The sequence below is a fragment of the Mytilus trossulus genome, chromosome 3 (genome assembly GCF_036588685.1).
Source record: "Mytilus trossulus isolate FHL-02 chromosome 3, PNRI_Mtr1.1.1.hap1, whole genome shotgun sequence".
Lineage (NCBI taxonomy): Eukaryota > Metazoa > Mollusca > Bivalvia > Mytilida > Mytilidae > Mytilus > Mytilus trossulus.
Genome location: NC_086375.1, coordinates 57782040 through 57803427, shown reverse-complemented (window position 1 = coordinate 57803427; position 21388 = coordinate 57782040). Strand labels below are relative to the sequence as shown.

The 21388-nt window shown below is 32.2% G+C and overlaps 1 protein-coding gene across 2 annotated transcripts in view; it reads left to right on the top strand.

The window, feature by feature from the left end:
• The window catches only part of LOC134711960 (cytoglobin-1-like), a 72269-nt gene that overhangs the window by 42754 nt on the left and 8127 nt on the right, over window positions 1–21388 (top strand). For both annotated transcript variants that reach the window (XM_063573005.1, XM_063573004.1), the window contains exon 2: window positions 19525–19756. In XM_063573005.1, coding sequence (XP_063429075.1) covers window positions 19525–19756 — 232 coding nt within the window. The remainder of the gene's footprint in view (window positions 1–19524; window positions 19757–21388) is intronic.

The following is a 21388-nucleotide window of genomic DNA, read 5'->3' as shown; positions in this document are numbered from 1 at the left end:
CCGACATTTAAACACAAAATGGAGAATCTGCTCTTCTCTTAGTGTAAACCAATTGAAAACTATTAAAAAGCTACATAAATCTTCTCAGTTCTTATTTATTTTTCATAGAAATAAAGTGAAGTGGTTGTGAAACAACATAACACTATTTTTTGTACGCAGTTTCCCAGTAAAACAAATACAAATATTAAACTCATTTTGAAAAGTTGATCCAAATACATTGTTCATGTTCAAACTTCAAATTGGAAATATGAAATTATTATAATTTATTATACGAAACATTTTAAAAGTGATAAATATGTAGGGAAATGTCAACGTTTACATATATAAAAAAAGAAGAAAAAGAAAAGAACTTGAAATGTTAAATATTTAAACAATTTTAAAATCTGCTAAAGAAACCAATCAATAACCTTTTCACAAGGTTTTTGTTATTATTATGAAACAAATTTGTTATGCATTTTTGTAAAAATCAATTAACACGATTGCAATTAATAGCGAGGACATACTAGACTTTTGATATACATGATATATATACCTACAACTTCAACTATAATGTTTGATAGCATAACAGAGAAAAAAAGAACCGATTATTGTAACTATAACGAAAAAACAAACCCAAAGAAACGTGTCATTTCTGTGAATCAGCCTATCTGGTATTGATTTGTATGTTAGTCGGGTTTTTTTCACACCACGTACTGTTGGGTAAATTATATGTAGTCCTATTATACATTAATTTACTGTCTTCAAATTGCTTTCAAATTGACATAATATCTAAACATTATGTGGGACTACTGGTGCAGCAAATAAAGAAAAATATTCCGAATCATTATATCCTTTTTTTTTATTTGATCATAATATAGTTATGTGAAAAATGCAATTGATAATCACAGCATACAGTCAAATGCGAAAAATACATGTATTGACATATCATGTCATTTTTTTTAATCTATAATCATACAGTTCAACTGGTTTAGTAATCCAGCTTTTATATCATAAGAATTGTATTGTATAACTTTCTTATAATTAGATAGTGGTATGTAATTAAAGGTGGGATTGATGTTGCGCAACTGTCTTCCAGAAGAAGAAAAAAAAAAGGAACATTTGTAACCTGTTTCGTGGTATTTTGTTATCTTCAAGTTTCTTTTGATGTCCACAATCTACACAAGTGCGCGTCGAAAAATGTACAGAATGATGTGCTATTGATTTTTGTTGTTGCTAATTTTATGGCTTTTGAAGTGGACATTGTAAGATAATGCCTTATACATAGAAACTATCTCGGAATAACTTTTTTTATAAGCCCTTCGTGCTCGTATCTTTTCCCCCATTTTGATATAAATTTCAAATGCATATTTTATTTTTATTTGAAATTAATGGTTAAAAGATAGGTGATCAAAGGGTTATTCGAACTCTTCTAAGTCGAAGATACACTAAAGACGTCATCGCAATAAACGAAAAACGACGAAAATACAAACACAAGATTTAAATAAAGGCAACAGTAGTATACCGCTGTTCAAAACTCACAAATCCATGGACAAAAGACAAAATAGGGACAACAAACCAAAACCGAGGGAAACGCACCAAACACAAGAGGAGAACAACGACATAACACTAAAATGTAACACACACAGAAACAGACCGAGCATCAGACAAAATCCCACGAGAACAACAAATTCAACATCAAAACCAAATACATGAATTTGGAATAGATAAGTACCGTGATACGTCTTATCGCAATGTGAATTAAGCAAAGTGAAGTCATGCAAAAACTTGAGGTGATTTCAGGTGAAAATCGAAAATACTTCACGTTGTTAGTACGTATTATCAGATAATACCATAACAGATGACCTCATAAGCAATGTTTGACATTTGCTGGAACTTGAAGATCAGACGCATTTCGCGATTACTTAATCGGTTAATTTTTGGGAACGTGATAATCAGATACAAACGAATCGAATAAAATCAAAGCTGAAAAAAGACAGACATTACTCAAAACAAAGCGGAAAGACAAAACAACTATTCTTAAAACATTCTATAGAAAATTCAAGTGGAAGTAATATCTATGTCATCAAAAGCCAGAGGTGAACTTGATCAGGTGCTCAGAGGGATAGACAGTTGCAGCTCACATAGTTGTAGTGTTGATTATGACATCAAGTTATCAGCAGACGACAATGTAATAAAAACGAAATGATGAAAGAGTATATTTTAAGTCTGCAACATAATTAGCATATATACGAGGTCGTATTTAAAACAGAAGACGATATTAGTCGTTGTTGTAGGCCGCACGAGGAATCATAGTTGCTTAAACATACGTTTTGTGATTCGGGTGGATAGTTGTCTCAATGGCAATCATTTGACATCTTGTTATTTTCATGTCAGTGAAATGTTTGATCATTATGAGATCATTTCAGTTTTATTATTCAGAATCCTTGATTTAATAGCTTCTTTGCAAGTAGCAAGCAGTTAAATAAAAAACACAATCATGATCTAATCGTATGATTTTGGAAATCATGCGCTACTGGGATGCTTCTATAAATTCAAAGGACAATTTACGGCGGGAATATCGTGTTCTTTTGTAGTTAAGTTTATTACTTTTCAACTGAGACCCACTGGTAATTTCCGGTTGTCTTTCAATTTATGAAATAAATCTTCCTCAATCTACTATATCTGTCGTTCAAAGTTAATTCGAATGAGATATATGAGGATCAATAAAGTCACCAAACTTTTCAACTATTCAGTAAGAAAACATCATCCATTCAGCGGACTGATAACGTAACTAGCTTCTTTTAACTATTACTGAGAAGACCTTAACCGCACCATATTGAGGAACAACTGAAATAGGGGCACAGTTGTTTCCAATTGGAATGACGAATGAATGTTTAACAACGCACCCACCATACATAACAAATGTTTTGTCAGCATAAAACCGAACGAGTTGATCTTTTTTATACAAAATATGAATTGTCCTTTTTCGAAATCAACATTTATAACCATGTTGGTCATTTTAGTCAACACATTTTGTAACTCTGTATATATATGTTAAAAATATAACAGTTCTTCTCTCTTCGCATTCCATGACAGAAAAGCTCACGTATTTAATGAACCCAAATTAAGAGTAATTGAGAGAATATATTGATTTAAAGTATAATAACATAGTGGCTGACAGTTACAGACCATCAATCCTGCTGATCAGGATATAGACGACCACAAACCAAGTGATCAGCCTCTTTCTCGCATATGATTTAAGGTAGCAAAATACTGAGTTAAGTGCGAAAAATGAAAACGCATTTCTTAATTACGAAATTGAAATTTTCTTAATTTTTATAATCAACTGAGAAATTGTGATAATGAATCGGTCGATATATATATAAATGTCGGTAAATTACCTAAAAGCTTTATCCTTCATGATAAGATTGCTAAACCACAATTTGATTATATAGCGCTAGGTTATCATGTTAATAGTTTAAGAAGTCGATATCTTCCATCGAGATAACCTGTGAATCTGAGAGGAACCATTTTTACAGAATAAAACACATTTAATTTTTTGTGGAATTACGACATTTGCATTGGCCAGCGGAAAACGAACAAATCAGTTCCTCCATGCTTTAATACAGACAAAATTCACTTGAAGCTTTTTTAGAATATTGTTAATACTTGCGATTGATTTGCTATGTCGCAAAAGAAATTGGATTGTTCATTTATTGATTTTTCAATTGAATTACTTGGGATAGGCACAATCTATTTCTTAATAGTTTTATTTCTTTATATGTCATGTAGTTTTATAAGTTCTTCCATTATAAATCTCAGTATGTATACTATTTGGGTAATTTGGACTATTATCTGATTATTCTTCATTCTGCATAAGCATTTTTCAGGAAGATAAGGTTTGCTAGCTACATTTTGTAATTTGTTGAAGTCATTGTGGGGTTCATATCAATAACAAATTAAGGTCTGTCTTAGCCACTACTCATCCAGACAATTTCAATGAATTATTCTGTCAAAACGATTTCCAGGAAATAAGCTGCACGAAAAAATATCGTAAATTGATGAAGGGAAACCACCATATAACCTTCACGATGGAATCTTCTGAAGATTTCTGTGATTGCAACATTTTTTTCCGGATGGAATTTAGGAAAAGTAGAAAATATTTTTTTTTTGTAGGGAATTTTGAGTCATAAAGTTGCATTCTTTTCTCCAAAAATATCTCGGTCAATGCAAGATAAACTTGAAAATATTTTGATAGTTAAACATACTGATAGCTACAATGTTTCCTTTGAAAAATTGGGACTCGGGTCATTGAACTTATAAATACAAATATATCAGATTGAGACGAAGTGACCTACATTTTCATGTTTTTTAAAAGACGTTCTTAAAAGAGAAATGGAAACCATAAATATACTGAAACAGTGTAAGCATGAAACGAAAGAAATCAATAACAGGAAACTAAAATTAAAATCCTTCAAAGTAATCTATATTCGAAAGAGGCAAACTTCAGATTAAATATAGATTAGTGAATAATGAATATGTGCCTGAAACAATTCGACGCAGACTTTTCTGGATTCAAACTAGACAATGGAAGAATGCAATACTTTAACTAAACACATGAAGCTTTCTGTTGAAATAAACCATACTATGAAGGAAATCGTATTTAAAGAAGCCGTTAGCGGTGATACCTAGTCTAAGGGCAGCTGAGGTGCAAACATAGACATATCTCCGCTATGTAGTTTGACAATACATCTAAAGCAGAAGCACTGCACAACCAATTCCAGTCTGTTTTTACAAAGGAAGGCATGGCTTCAAACATGGCGTAGTACCACCGATAAGATTGAACACATCCAATACTCTAAAAAAAAATCAGATGAAATTTCACCTTATTTAAAATATATATTTGAAAGATCATATTGCCTAAACACAAGCCTCTCACAATTAGACAACTGTTTATATAACAACACTTTTCAAGAAAGGAGATTTATCGAAACCAGTGAATTATAAACGGGTATCACTAACATCAGTACCGTGTAACGTAATTGAGCACATCATAGACCATCTAGAATGTTATAATATCCCTGCAGACTACCAACACGGCTTTTGGCAAAAGAGATCACATGAAACACAGCTCATGATAAGAGTTAAAGAAACAAGCAACAAAAGGACGTATTACTTGACCTCAGTGAAGCCTATGACACCGTACCCCACAACAGACACCTCCTTAAGCTAGATCACTATGGACGCAACGAAAACATTACTGGGTGGTTACATTCTTGGTTTCCAACTGAACATCAGAAGGTGTTAGAAGACGGGAACGAGTCAGCATCTGTAAATGTAAAAAGTAAAATCACAAAAATACTGAACTCAGAGGAAAATCAATTAGGAAAGTCCATAATCACATGGCAAAATCAAATAACAAAACGCATCAAAAAACGAATGGACAAGAACTGTCATATTCCTGACTTGGTACAGGCATTTTCAAATGTAGAAAATGGTGGATTAAACCTGGTTCTATAGCGCTAACCCTCTCACTTTAATAACAGTCTCATCAAATTCCGTTATATTTACATGATGCGTTAAATAAACAGTCACAATTAATAAAATAGTCAAAATATGGGTACATCAGTCATCATCGTATAACAATTTTAAAAGGGGACAATATGGTGTAACACAGAGCGCAGTGTTGGGATCGTTTATGCTCCTCTTGTATATCAACGACACAGGTATTGACATTAAGTCATCAATTAAATGATTTACAGATAATTGCCTAATATTCGTAGCTGTACAATTAATGAACCACTGTCTTCAACTCCAGCAGTATCTGACCACCGTGATTAACTGGTCTAATAAATGGCAAATGATATTTAAATCAACCAACTGTTTTGAACAGCGTATAACAACTGGACGACTATTAATAATTAATCTACCCGACAAATCCTTGGAACAGTCAGAAACAATCCATATATTTGTACCTAAGAGTGGAGCTGTCAAACACTTTATCATGGAATGACCACATCGGAAATATCACCGAAAAGTAAAACTAAACTTTAGGCTTTATACGACGGAATCCTGGTAAATGCGAATATAAAGCGGCAGGACCAACACTAAAATATGTATACTAGTAGTGTCTGGGATCAACATATCCAAAAATACATACAACAACCAGAAATGGTCAAAAGGACAGCAGCCAGATTCATCAAGCATGAGTATTCTCGAGACCCAGGCATAGTAGCATCTTTATTAGAGGACCTCGAACTACCACAGCTATAGATTTTAACCAATAACAAGTTGATAAAAATCAGGTGTGATCTGCATATGTTGAGTTTAAATTCCCCAACAGGAATGATCTAACACAAACAAGTTAACTTTTTAGTTTAGAGGACGTGATTGTATTGTTCAACAGACAATCGGCATTCCTATTGGAACAAATCGTTCATATGAGAGAAACTTCATACATGTTTGATGACTATGGATAACATTTTCCACCACGGTCGGTATTCTGATGGATAATAAAATAGGGACAAAAGATACCAGAGGGACAGTCAAACTTATAAAAACTAATAAATAAAAAACAAACTGACAACGCCTTGGCTAAAAATGAAAAAGACAAACAGAAAAACAGAAAAACAATAGTATACATGATACAACATAGAAAACTAAAGAATAAACAACACGAACTCCACCATAAACTAGGGGTGATCTCTGGTGCTCCGGAAGGGTAAGCAAATCCTGCTCCACATGTGGCACCCATCGTGTTACTTGTGTGCTAAAAAATTGGAAAACAACACGCAATTTTGCGCCTGTCCCAAGTCAGGAGCCTCTGGCCTTTGTTAGTCTTGTATGATTTTAAATTTTAGTTTCTTGTGTATAATTCGGAGTTTAGGATGACGTCCATTATCACTGTACTATTATGCATATTTATAGGGGCCAGCTGAAGGACACCTACGGGTGCGGGAATTCTCGCTACATTGAAGACCCATTGGTTGCCTTCGGCTGTTGTCTGCTCTATGGTCGGGTGGTTGTCGCTTTGACATATTCACCATTTCCTTTCTCAATTTTACGTTTAATAATTTCTTACAAATCCAGTAAATAGTCTTAATTCGGTAGGCCACATTCATGAAAGGGAAGGGAATTGTAGTTACCACGTAAAGAACATATCCGATATCATTTGTGGAACGGTTATTCCATAACGGTTAACCAACAAACTAAAATTTACGAAAAATAAGTAATGATTTCAACTTCATTATTCAGAACTCTAGGTTTAATAGCTTCCTGGTGATCAGCAACCCTCTATCAAGAAAATTATGATAAAAAATGAAGGCACGGGAACATCGTATCAATTGAAAGATATATACACCGTATACAGGTGCTGCTGGAATGTTGCTACTTAGGAATCGAAAGTTCACAACTGGAAAGCTAAAATCATCTCTTTTGTCGTAAAGTTAAGTTTTCAACCGACGCACATTGTCAATTTTTAGATGTAAGACAAGATATGAGGCCGATTTAACTGTGTCTGTTGTATCCATTATCTCTATGGGATAGATGCTTTCCATATACTCACCAAATTTGAATTATTTAGTGAAAGAACATCATCTATATAGCAGAAAGCAGAGTTAAAGGATATTGCTAACTTCTAATTTTTCTCCCTAAGAAGTTCCTGTATGAAGTCAGCCTCATAATAATAATAAAGAAACAAGTCGGCAAGAAGAGGGGCACCATTTGTTCCAAAAAATCATCCTCCTAACGTTACAAATATGTTGTCAATCAAGAAATCAAGTATCTTGATAATCTCAATTTCAGATAATTTTTTTGGTTTGAATCAGAGTGATCCTTCACAAAGTAGGATTTATCCCTCCCTAAGACCTACGTTTGCCATTCTTTTTATGAAACAAAGCAATACCTACTCTTTCAATTTGTCTTATAGTTTGGAATTTGCACCACTAAAAGCCGACTTGTTTCTTTATTTATAAGAAAATATTTCATACAGAACCTTCACAAAGACAAGAAAAATGCATATTCTTAAATTTACTTTCAGATAATGATGATGTTTTTTTTCACTCAATAACCTTCATTTCCATAAGTGCTTTAATCTCATATATTCGTGTGAACCGGCAGATATTTTTTTCGATATTAGCTCATATGGAAGAGTTAAAACTAAAATCAATTACAAACGTAATGATTGTAACTTTTCAATTAATAACTTCCCATTTCTCAACAGTAACATACCCTCCGTTACTTTCATTGCGTTTACATATCTCAGTAAATACGTTACGCTCGTGTAATTTCACACTATACGGACTTCATGAACAGGAGGGTGCTACTTACACAAAAATTGCTCCAATATAATTATGAGGAGGTACAGCGAAAATCGACACTTAATATTTACGATTGCCACAAAAGAGACCTCACCGAGTAATATAATTTGACACATCGTATTTATATTCTAGGTTTATAATGGGTAATCTTAATCATGCAAATCGAATTTTATTCATAAACTTGACTCAGCAAGGTACTCCCAAGTCACCGAATCAGGTAGTCTAATCGAAATTTCTAAATTTTTACCGTTGTTAGGATTGTACAAATAGATATCATAATTGCCTGTGGCCCTGATGAAAATGTGATAAACCGAGATGGAAAAAAGTTGCGGTTAGACTGAAGAAAAAAACGTCTTCAAAGCAATACATTGTGGACGATTGACAAATGAACCATGTCAAGCAAAGATATCAAGAACAGAGGTTACGAGATTTATCTATATGGCTCGATAATATAGCAACTTATACACAATGCGCTATTGTTCAACCATAAAAAAGATAAAATGTATGATGCGTTTGTATTGAATTCAATAATTAGTCCCGTTTGAAGATAATGCCAGGAATAAACGGCATAAAAGATGAGAAAAGAAACATATTAAATGTCTTTAGGCCACACCAATTTAATTACTTGTTCTACGGATTTTTGGACTCCAAAAATTGGGGCGAGCGAGCGATTTGAAAATTTTAATAAAAAAATATTTATTTTGCAAATTTTTGAGGCGAAGCTTAAAAAGTAAAGGCGAGCGATTATAATTTTTTTTGTAAACATAAAATAGTAGGTTTTTACTATATTAAAACTTGATTTATCACTTGTACCTTGACATTTCTTTAATTTATGAAGTATTTTTTCCATGTTCAACAAGAAATAATTGAATAATTAAATCTGGTCTGCCAATGAGACAATTCTCCATCCAAGTCATAATCAGGTTCAGAACAACCCCTTAATGTTATGAATATCCCTTTTATGAGGGGTCAAAATATTAAAGTTGTAATATATTTTTTTTGTAAAAAACACTTTAAGTACAAAAGGGCATATATTTTCCCAAAGAACTATACTATTTGGTATTAAATGGTCAAAACATGTCCAAGAATTTGTAATATTCCTGGACTTTAACCATGGTAACACATTTACTTTAACAGTTTAATATTATTCAAAGAAGTGGACCCATCCCTCTTTTATAAAAGTTGTTTAAAATATAATGTATTTCTTCTTTTTTGAGTAAAAAATTTTAAGTTGTCAAATGTTTTGTATAGTAGCACTGTACAAATTCATAGTATTTCTATTTTCTTTTCTACAACAGACTGAACAGTAAACATGGTAAAATGACCCCTTCAAGGCCCTTGTCTGAGGGAGGGTTGGTCCCAACCTGATAATTACAAACATAGGTCAAAGTACGGCCTTTTACACAGTGCTTTGATCAAGACCAACCAGCAAGCTTTAAGGGACCACAACTTAGTATTGTACACGATTCGAACAGGAAAACCAACGATCTAAATTGTATTTCCAAACGGGAAAATACCAATGAAACACATCAACAAACGATAACTGCTGAACGACAGGTATCTGAATCAACCAGGACAGGTGCACAAACCTGCAGCGGGTATGACTGTCACCATACATTATAATTGCAGTTGAAAGCAAATCCTTCAGAAGTTCTTTGTACTTTATTTAAACAACGAACATTTTTTGTATAGGGAATATAAGTTAGGGGGAAAGAAACCAACGTTTAGTTCTGTACTGGTATTTTTATTTATATCGGAGCACTACCGCTTGAAATAAATTGGTTTCATGCTGAAACAAATATTCTCGCAGATATTTACAGTGTTGTGGGGTGCTGATAGGTTTAAAATCGTTATATTATCGCTAGACTGTGATTTTAAAATCGTTATATTATCGCTAGACTGTGATTTTACAAAACAAATGTTGAGATCTTTATATAATATTTACAAAAAAAACGGTGCGGGAAATGGACATCAATTTCATTTCCGGATGCGGGAAGCGGGAATATAATAAAAATTAAAAAAAAATGTTTTGAAAAAAATAGGTGCGGGCGGGTCCGTCGAACAAGGAATCAAATTGGTGTGGCCTTATCAGTGTACAAATATTAAAGGTATATGGATTTTCAAACTAAATAATATATGAAGGAAACGAGGTATCTATACACCTTGAGATTCAAGTTCCTGTTTTATAAACTAGTGAAATGAATTAATAATAAAAATAATCATTAGGACTTTAAATATTTATTCCACATATATAAACATATACAGGAACTGTATGAAAAGAGATCAGTGACCCAATAACACATTTTATATTAATAAATAAATATGTTTTTTTTTTCAAAACGTTCTGTGTCAAACTGTGTGTGAACGTCTAATTCATCCGGAAGTTGTAAATCAATTTAAAAGGAAAAACCAAAGATCCGACATCAATACCGAATTCCCAAATGAACAAAAATGCAAAGAAATAACGATATCCGTGGTCTATGTTCGACACGCAATTTAACATGTTGATGGGTGATTTTGAGAGTATTCCAACTATTAATTTGATCGGCAAAAGATTAAAACCTCACTATCATTCATATTTTACTGGAGACATATAATATTTATATCAATAATATTGTCTCATATTGCACAAGCTACCTTAGTCGAAACTTTAGGCACTAGCTACAACGAAATAAATCAACAAACTTGAAAATCGAAAAAGTTCATCGTGCTGGAAAGGGATTTGACAATCAATCAATTGAAAGCGCGTCTACCAAAACGAAGACATCATAAAAATAAAACAACAGATACTAAAATTCAGTCATTGAATGTCTCTAAATATGAACTTTCGACATGTTCAGTTAGTTGATCATCTGACCGCTGCTGTCTCTAGCTGAATTGAACATGAAATTGAAAATCGAATCCTACGTAGATGTATTTTAGATTCATTATTCAACACACGTGCGGATAGAGGTAAATTAATCTACGCCCCATTTCATGTAACATCAACGATCTACCAAGTATCAATTAGGGTATAAAACATTTCATATTACTGACTTGTTACGTCACAATTCTATATTATTACATGGTAGTTTTTTTGTTTTTTTGTCAATTAGTACTAGTACTAGAAGTTTATAAATTTTCATAAATTTGTATTTAAAGGGTCACATATTGATTTCAATATGAAGAATTTATACACAAAATACATACTATAAAACAACAAAGATCCAGTCAAACATCTGACTATCAAGACACTATAAACCAAACACCTTTTTACAAATTAAGACAGCTGGTATTATAGACAATCAACAGAGTCGTTATCATATATTAAGGATTATGTACCCTTCTGTTCATTCAATGCTAAACATATGGAAATGTTATAGAAAATCCACAGCCTTTATCCTTGTACTATCATATTTGGCAATTTGATGACTGACAGATATAGGATTATTGCATGCAGTGCTAGCATTGCTTTCCTTAAAACAAGTTTATTATTGTAGTTATGTTGCTGCGGGAAACATTTTGCTACAAAAGTGTAATTATTAATTTCTTATCTACATGTTGATTATGAAGGCATTTTGATACAAAATTGAAAAAATGAAATTCGACTATAAATGTTGCTGATGAAGTCAATTTCATATAAAATTATAAAGTTATGTTTTGTAGAATTCTGCATCGAATAACGATACTTATTAAAATAAAAATATTGTGTATCAAGAACACAAAAATTAAAGAAATCAACTCTAAGTTATGTCTCACAGTCTATTTCAAGAAAAAGACAGCTTTTTTTTTTTTTATTATTTAAGATTGTTGATCACTCTTAAACGAATTGAGTAAATATTTCGCTTCAAATTAACAAACTTCATCAATTTCTATATCTCAGTCAAATATTGCCCTTTGAAACCTCATATTCAATTTTCAAAGATTTTAAAAATGGGAGTTATATCATTATAACACTCACACGATGTTAATTTATTTACACTCCTTAGAGTCAGTGTACTACTTACTGATTAGCTTATCTACGTTTGGCTTCGAGCATCAGAAAGACATATGAATTGTCAAAATGCACTAATGATGTAGTAAAAGTATTGCAACTATTAATAATACTAAGATAACTCGCATAAAATGTGTGGATTTTTTTACCTAGCGAGTGATATTCATTTCATTTGAATAGAAAATTAATGTATCTGAACAAAATTCAAAATGTCAAAATTATATTTTGGATTTTTGGTACATTTATTTGATCTCGATAGTAACTGGTGAATGATTTCTCCAGAAACAAGTGTCATTGGCACTGATATACTTATCATGCGATTATTTTGCTTCTGGCAAAACTCATTAAAAATACCAGGCGTATTAATTGGTTCGCCAGACGTACGATTCGTAAGCAGGATTCTTGTGGTAAATTACTGTGCATTTTATTTTCATTATTTAATTGTTAGACAAATATTTATATATACTTTTTTCATTTTCAACACATAAAGGTTCGTCGCTTTTATTGATGAATAACAAAGTTTATATCATTAAAAAGTAATAATTAATAAAAAAAAAAAAAAAACAATTTGTATATCTAAGAATAGATGATAATAGGGACAGTTTTACATGTATGGCATGTCAGTATATAATTAAACTGTAATAATCAGATGGAAAGGGTTTGTCCAATCAGATATGCACGAAACACCCCAAAAAAAAAACCCAACAAATGAAGGAAACAGTAGTTTACCTGTGTTCAAAAGTCACAGATCGGTTGAGAAAAAAGTAATCCAGGTTAAAACCGAGGGGAAAACATCAACTATGAGAGGAAAACAAGAAACATAAGTAATACTGAAGTGCAACATAAACAAACTCTTTTACTCAGCCTTTTATATCTGACTATTTGATCATTGTTGAAGGCCGTACGGTGACCTATAGTTGTTAATGTCTGAGTAATTTTGGTCTCTTGTGGACAGTTGCCTCATTGGCAATCATACCACATCTTCTTTTTTTATATATACTACATCTTTTTTATATAGCATACATAATAACGAACTATTTAATGACAACTGCTATTTAACAAGTGAGTAAATAAAAGCTAATTCAAAGTTGTTTTTTTTCTTAGTGAAGGCTGTACTCATCAAGCTGACAGTGGGATTGATGATTTTGTCCTTGTGATAGTAGTGTTCATCAAACTATCTGTGGTATTTTGTACTTTCCATTGTTGATGACTTGCCCTAATGAAACCTGTGTTCATCAAGCTGGTTGTGTTTTTGGTATTTTGCATTGTCGATGATTTTATCCTTGAGATTGCCGTGTTCGTCAATCTGGCTGTGGTATTTGGGACTATCAATTGTTGATTTATGTCCTTGGAATAGCTGTGTTAATCAAACTAGCTGACCAAATAAATGTAAAAAATAGCGTTTTCTTCCCTATAATGATCCTGACATTATCTTAATTCTTTCAGCGCTATCGAAATTTATTTCAAACATTTCTAATTGTTTTTAAAATTACTTGTTGTGATCCATTAAACGATCATGCATTTACTTTTACACATAATTTTTTAAAATAAACACAACACGATTTGAGTCCGACCATTTGTCTTGATCAGGACTTTGAAATTTGGAAACAATGCCATAATCTAAAATTTAGTAAAATACGTTGTTGAACTTTTTACGGCTTCTCGCATTTGTTTAAATACTGGGCACTGGGTTTCGGTTTAGTAATCGTCCTATTGACAATCATACATCTACTTTAGTCTTACATAATGATGTTTATCTAAAATTATAATCTATTAAATGTTAACTCAATGAACCGGCTTACAGTTTCTGATTTGTATGAATCCCCTCGATCTGCAGAATAATATCATGACCATTGTGGATAATGGTTAAATGCCCCTTATGACTGCCATATGGACAACAAAAACAACCTTATATATAAAATCACCAATTTGTCATGGAAAGAACAATAATGTAAGATCTGTAATGGAACATCAGTCTCATAAGTTATAACATCGCCTTCAGTGCCAGAAATCAAAGTGATCCTTTAAATGCTTCTCTTTAATGCCACAGGGAACATTGTTTATGACATATCCGTATTAACGACATCTTATTTTGGATCACAAGAAATCAATCCATTCATAGAACTCATAGCGCATGTCGTATTCTAACCATAAAGACGTAATTACTTCCTTCCGCCGTCGTTAAATCTGTTCAATAAACTGTCCCTACATGGTGCTTAGAAAAAAGCAATAACACAGATTTGAAAATAGCTGTTACATATGTTTTTCCTTATATGGAGTTTGCATTATGTTATGTTTTAGTGCAATATAATTTCCTTTACAATGTACCAGATATTAAATGTAGATAAAATTCAAGCGCTTACAGCGTTCGAAGAATTTTCTGATTAACCTTTTCTTTTTTAGAAGTAATTATGTCTAGCTTTTATTAATACATAAAAAGGACCCAAAGGGATCTTAAAATGACTAAACAAAATGTTCTTAGACTGTAGGAATTTAATTAAACTATAGGTAATTGTGTTAACGCAATATTATTTACAAGATGGGGATGTCTGATTAGAAGAACAAGTAGAACCTGTGATTTTAAGGACAGTTATGATCAATAACAAGACCTTAATGAAGTATTTAGTTGAGGTTCTTGAACATGTGCCAGAAGAGCGGACTCCTTGTTTTTCCCTTCTATACAGTATAAAATAGTATGCCCATAACACCCATTTTCTTTTCATTTAAGACTTATAAATTATGAGAGATCATTTACCAAAAAAATGGCAGGTTCTAGATTTCTTTCTTTCGAATTGAGATCACTATAAATTCAAAGTGATTGTTAGGTAAAATCTATTTAGCCTTTACCCGCCCTTTTTTGAATCTCAAATATCTCGAAAGGAGCTCCATAATTTATCAATATTACTAGCTTACTTTTAGCCTTTACTTATACTTTTTTCGACAAAAAGTATCAATCTTGAATTCTTGATTTTTTTAAAATTTCACCTAGTAAGTTCATCCTTTAAGTACGTCCTGGGAAACAATGAAAGTTCTTACTGCTAAAAAAAATGTCTGTTTTGTGATGTCAGACTGAAATTACATATCATTGACATCGTCTAACCGTGGATTTATTTTGAGAAGTTTCATTGAAATGCATCTTGGGTTTATACTGACTAGCAGACGAACATGTTATTGCGCAATGTCTACATGTTTTCTAAACCTTTGCAAAAAGAATTTTTAAAGATGAGTTTTAGATCAGGAAAATAAACATTGTTCCCTATTTGAAGAGTAATTACTGCTTAAACAGAAGAAAGAAGAGGGTAAGAAATCCTTTTGTGTTTCTCGTTTGTTGTACTGTCATTGCCTTTGACGATTGCCTCAACTTTCTAAAGTTACCTTTGTTTCTTTTCTCTTGTGTGACATGCTCACTTAAATAACATGGCATTTAATCGTTTATGAATTTGAACACAGGATGAGATTATTCTCAAAGTGAAATCATTACATAATACTATTGTGGAATAACCGCAATTTTGAATAAATAAATATAACCGGCATAATGTTTCTTGAGATAGCATCTTAAATGGTGTATTGTGTAACTGGAACATTTTTAATAGATACGGGATTGGTAAGCCCTGCATTGAACTAATTTTTATTACGTAAATTGGTCGTGAATTAACAATAAAAACAATTAGTATAGCTTTACTCATAATTGAATTTTGTAATAGAAGAAACCAATGAACAAAACACAGGAACGAAATTTAATTTATGGTATGCATTTTATACTTGAATAGTCCAATACAGATCCTTTCAAATGATGCAATACACTTTTTTGAAAGCAGGAAATAGTTCTTTGATAACAATTTACTATGTATATATGGCACAAATGAATCTAATTTGAAAGGAACTTAATTCTATACATTTAATGATATAATTGGCTATAAATTAACAATCCGAAATGGATAAAAAGTTCTATATCGATGAAACCAAACACAATTAAAACAAATTCAATACATTTGTTTGTAAAACGTCGTTATCACTATCAAATAAACTCATCATAGATACCAGGATTGAACGCAAGGTGCGCGTTTCGTCCACAAAAGACTGGCCAGTAACGCTCGAATAAAAAACAGTTATAAAAGGCCAAATTAGGTACAAAGTTGAATATCACCGTGGACCAACAAAATCATAAAAAGTTTTGCCAAATACAGCTATTGAAATCTATTCCATTGTCTAAAAATCTAAAAAATGACATGTTTTTTTGTAACCAGTAAATTTATATATAAATTATTACCATATCATTTATATAATTCATATGCTTGTGATACCCTCGGCAAATGAAACCACTACAAGCAGGCCCAGGTATCGACCCAGGGGTTGTAAATAAAATCAGCATAGCTACTAGGATTTTACTTCTAGTTCTTAAAGAGTGTTGAATTTACTTCACTGTATCATAATTATCAACCAGTCCCTTGTCCGCCTTCTTCTCGCTCTTAGGGTATTCTAGGTTTTCTAATCAAAATCAAACAACACCACTTTCTTCCCACAGTGATATTAAACTGCATACACGGTGAAAGTGCAATACAGTCATTTCTTCTGAGAAGTAGGTTTCGCTTCATTAACATGACTGTGTTGTTTTCATTGCCTGCGCGAGTAAATGCTTAAATGTATATAATATGGTTTACATGCAGACTGTTTCTTGCAACTTCAAATATTATAACCAGAAAATGCGCATTATTTAGACAATGATAAGTACATGATTTTCTGAAGTGTCATAGATGACATATGTACATGTATTGTGCTATTATCCTTTTTTTGCCTTATTGTTTTCATTTTACAATATCTCTTACCAATAAGAAGTCAGATTTGTCCATTCTGGCATGGCTTATGCCCGCACACAAGATTAAGTTACTACACTGTATATTTCGTTCTATGCATTTTGGTATTTGTGCTTTATAATACAACGACATGTTTTGCACCAAGTTAGTTTGTTTTTACATTACAAAATTTGAATTTCCTATATTGCTGATAAACGTAACATACACCTGTGTTATTTTACAAGATGAATACACATATTTTCAGTATGAATAGATTTGTACCTGATGTACCCTAGCTTTGTTTAACAAAAAAGAGGAACAGTTCTATGACATATTTTTATAGCATTTCCAAAGAGATGTTTGAACTGATCCAAACTTTAAATTTTCCGGAGATTGAATTTCCGATCATTATTTCCACGATATGTGATTTCAAGGAAGACATTTAACCAAGCGTTCGATGTTGGGAAGCTGGAATCATACATTCGAATATTTATGAACGCCATCACGTTTGTTGACCGTGATAGAATTGCTAATTCACAGATGCGACTAATATGTTCCCATTGTCGTTATCACAAACCAGTTATCTTTTCCTAGAATATAAACTACTGAGTAATCACCGGGTTCGTAATAGCATTATCAACATATTGACATGGCATATGCCACAAGGCAACAAGATCTGATTCACCGTTTGAAACACCCGAGGTCGGACCAGATATTTTTGTTGGGGGTCGTGATTCTCTGTCTTTAGTTTTTTATGTTGTTAGAGGGTTGCTGCTTACAAGGAAGCTATTAAACCAAGAGTTCCAAATGGTGAAGTTAAAATCATCCCTTCGTAAATTTTACGGACGCCATTACGAGTTGGTTGACCGTTACGGAATTATTGTTTCACAAATGATAACGGATATGCTCCTAACGTCGAAACTACAATTCCCTTCCCTTTCATGAATGTTACTTACCGAATTATACTATTTACCGGATTTTTTATCACATAAGCAACACGACGGGTGCCACACGTGGAGCAGAATCTGCTTACACTTCCGAGATCACCCCTAGTTTTTGGTGGGGTACGTGTTGTTTATTCTTTTGTTTTCTATGTTATGTCATGTGTACTATTGTTTGTCTGTTTGTCTTTTTCATGTTTAGCTATGGCGTTGTCGGTTTATTTTGGATTTATGAGTTTGACTGTCGCATTGGTATCCTTTGTCCCTCTTTTGTATACATATACTGTTTACCTTTTACGCTTTTCGTCTTTTGCAATGTCATTGTTAGTTTGTTTTCGATTTTTAAGTATGATTATATCTTTCGCCTCTCTTGTAAATCACTACGCATGTTTCCATGCTTTAAGTCGTTAAATTAACTTATTCAAAGAGTAGTAATTATATTTTTTACTTATGTTTTATAAAGGTTTCATCATTTTAAAGACAAGCGATGAAATGTTAATTATCTGAATAAGACAACAATAAATGACTTTACGTGCTGTCTATATCAATGTTAAAACATTGCGTACGAATATTTAAAACAGCATAAACGAAAATCCTGATGAAGTGGTAATTTTCTGGTATAAGCATTTGAAATAGTTTTTTTTTTTAAAGTCGTATTTTAGAATATGAGTGAAGCACTTCGTGCGAAAGATGCAAACGCTTAGATTCTACTCCATAAAGAAGCATCCCATTTTTTAGAAAGATAAAATTTAATCTGTACCTAAAAGAGCGATGGCAAGACATATGTATATATTCGAATGACACTTTTGACGTTTAAACGGAAAAGATTATTAATATGTCTCACAGATGATGTATCTTTCAATATCTGTCAGGGTTTGAAGTAGAAATACCAAGGATGTTATATGTTTATTACAGCTGCTATTGTCAACCATATGTTGCATGCAACCAATATGCTATGATTATTATAGATTTTTACATTTTAGCAGATGTCAAGTACATACATTTAGTATAAAATAAGGCTTTGTGGTAAATATGCTGCAAAACCTATCTTTTTCGTACATTTCTATCAGCAGGCTAGACGGTCTGTATGAGCAACTGTCTTTTTACAATGTTTGTATAGCTTACTTTAAAAAAAACATATCATCGAATTCGATGCATATATATAATTGGGTCAGTTTGGATAAAAAAATCAGAGCGTTTTAACGTAGGCTGTTCGAATTATAAACTATCTAACATTCTCCCATGTTTGTGTGAAACAGAAATGAATGTTCTTTTAAAGTTCCATACCATTTCTAACCAGCTTTAAAACAAAAACACCATAGTAGAGTACTATACATGTTGGACCAACCAAAGATCCGCCTTATCGTCAAATGAGCATATGTTTTGTTCTAAGTTTCTGTTTTTAAGTCTGCAATAATATTATACCGTGGATAAATCGTATAAAACAACCCGAAATTCTTATTGTTTTATAATTTTTGACTGTAGTTTTTTTTATTTTTTCATTCTTTTATTTATTTCAGATTGTTCAAAAACAATAGCTATTTGATACAAATTTTCAAAGATTTCAAGGAGCTAGAAACTGAGGACGAGATGAGAGAAAATGAAGAATTAGAAAAACACGCAACATTTGTTATGTCCACTTTAGACGAAACAATTACGAACATTGATAATTTTGATTATATAAAGGATCTGGCGCACAGGACAGGGAATTCACATCAACGATTTTCAGAATTTCAAAAAGAAAATTTTAAGGTATGTACTTGTGGTATTTGCAAAATATAAAAATCTTTTTCTTTCGGTGTATTGACCATTTATGTAGTAAGTGTAATGTAAGTATGTAATTCATTCTAAGAACAAACCATCAACACGGGAGTAAAATTAATGGGTAAATGGTATTATGCCCCCACTCTTAAAAGTGGGGATACAGTTTTGATTCTGACCCGTCAAACGTTTTCATCCAACCTATTGAAATAGTCATTGACATAGCTAAAATACTGAGAACTTGCCTGTCAAACTGACATAATTCACCGTTATAATTGAAGGACAGTTGTAAGAGCTAGTTAATTTTAGTTTAGTTTTGAGGGATATAGAAACTTTCTACTTATACTCAACCGAATCTATTATTGTCATTGACTGAGTTTAATGCACAACTTTTATCATTTGTTTTCTAAGAACATTAAAAGTGTTACTTGTTCACATGTAATGCCTGTGTTCGTATGAATCTCAAGTTTCAAATTTGTATATTCATAGGGGTATTTTTTTACTTTGAACTTCAGAATATATGAGATTGTATAAGTAATTAGAGGAAACTGTGTCGTAAAACATTACATTTGGGGGTTCAAGTATGTCTGAAGGACCAGATTTACTACTTCCCTCTAGAAATCGGAGAGGTTCGTCTATCCATAAATAGAAAGTATAGAGGATATCAACATTCTCTCCGACATTAATCGGATGTAAGAGCAATCTTTGTTCAAAACATAATGCTGTGAAAAAGAAAAAAAAATAGCATAACTGACCACAGTGTTGATGAAAATGGAAATTGCTGACTAACATATCTTTAAATCTTTACATTGACGCACATGCACGGATTAGCGTTTTTTATAAGGATGCAGAATTTCAAACCTTTCACAGAAAAACATCATTGCATATCATTAAGTTGTCTAAAAAAATCGACCTGACACGACAAAGTGTAAATATAAACGTCCTTAATATTTAGAAAAAAAGGATGGTATATAGAATCAACATTTTACCAGCAATACGATTTGGCAATACGAGTTGACCATGAACCTAGCATTGAGCTGTAATGTACAAATGATTTAACCAATCACGATTTTATCAAAAGAATCAATTTGTGTTCTTTTGAGTTGGTTTATATAGAAATCATTTTAAGATAATAAGTTAGTATTGATGAAAAGATTGATTAATATTATCTGCCCTTGTCAGAGGGAACAAGACAGTTATATGCAACGTCTGATCACATCATCTCATCTTGATGTTTTCTTAATGTTTCTTTGTGAGTATAGAACTAAGCTAAAATACTAATACTGGAATGAAAACTATTACTGTTTTTTGGCATAAAAATGTAAACATTTGTTTTCAACGATGTAGATCTATATTGATTATTTGTCAACTAATTGAAGGGTATCAAATATATACTCTTGCCATTTTTATTGCTTCGATATTTTAAGATACAATTATATCCTTTTAGTCCTAAAGAAAGAAAATTTAAAGCTTTTCATTGTTTTCTCGTAAATAATTCGTAAATACAACTCAACATGCAGACATCTTATACGTTCAGGTATTTCACATCCAATTTTTTATGGTAATATTTTTTACAAAGCCCAAACATGTCCGTATTCACCTCAAAAGCTTACAAAACCTTTA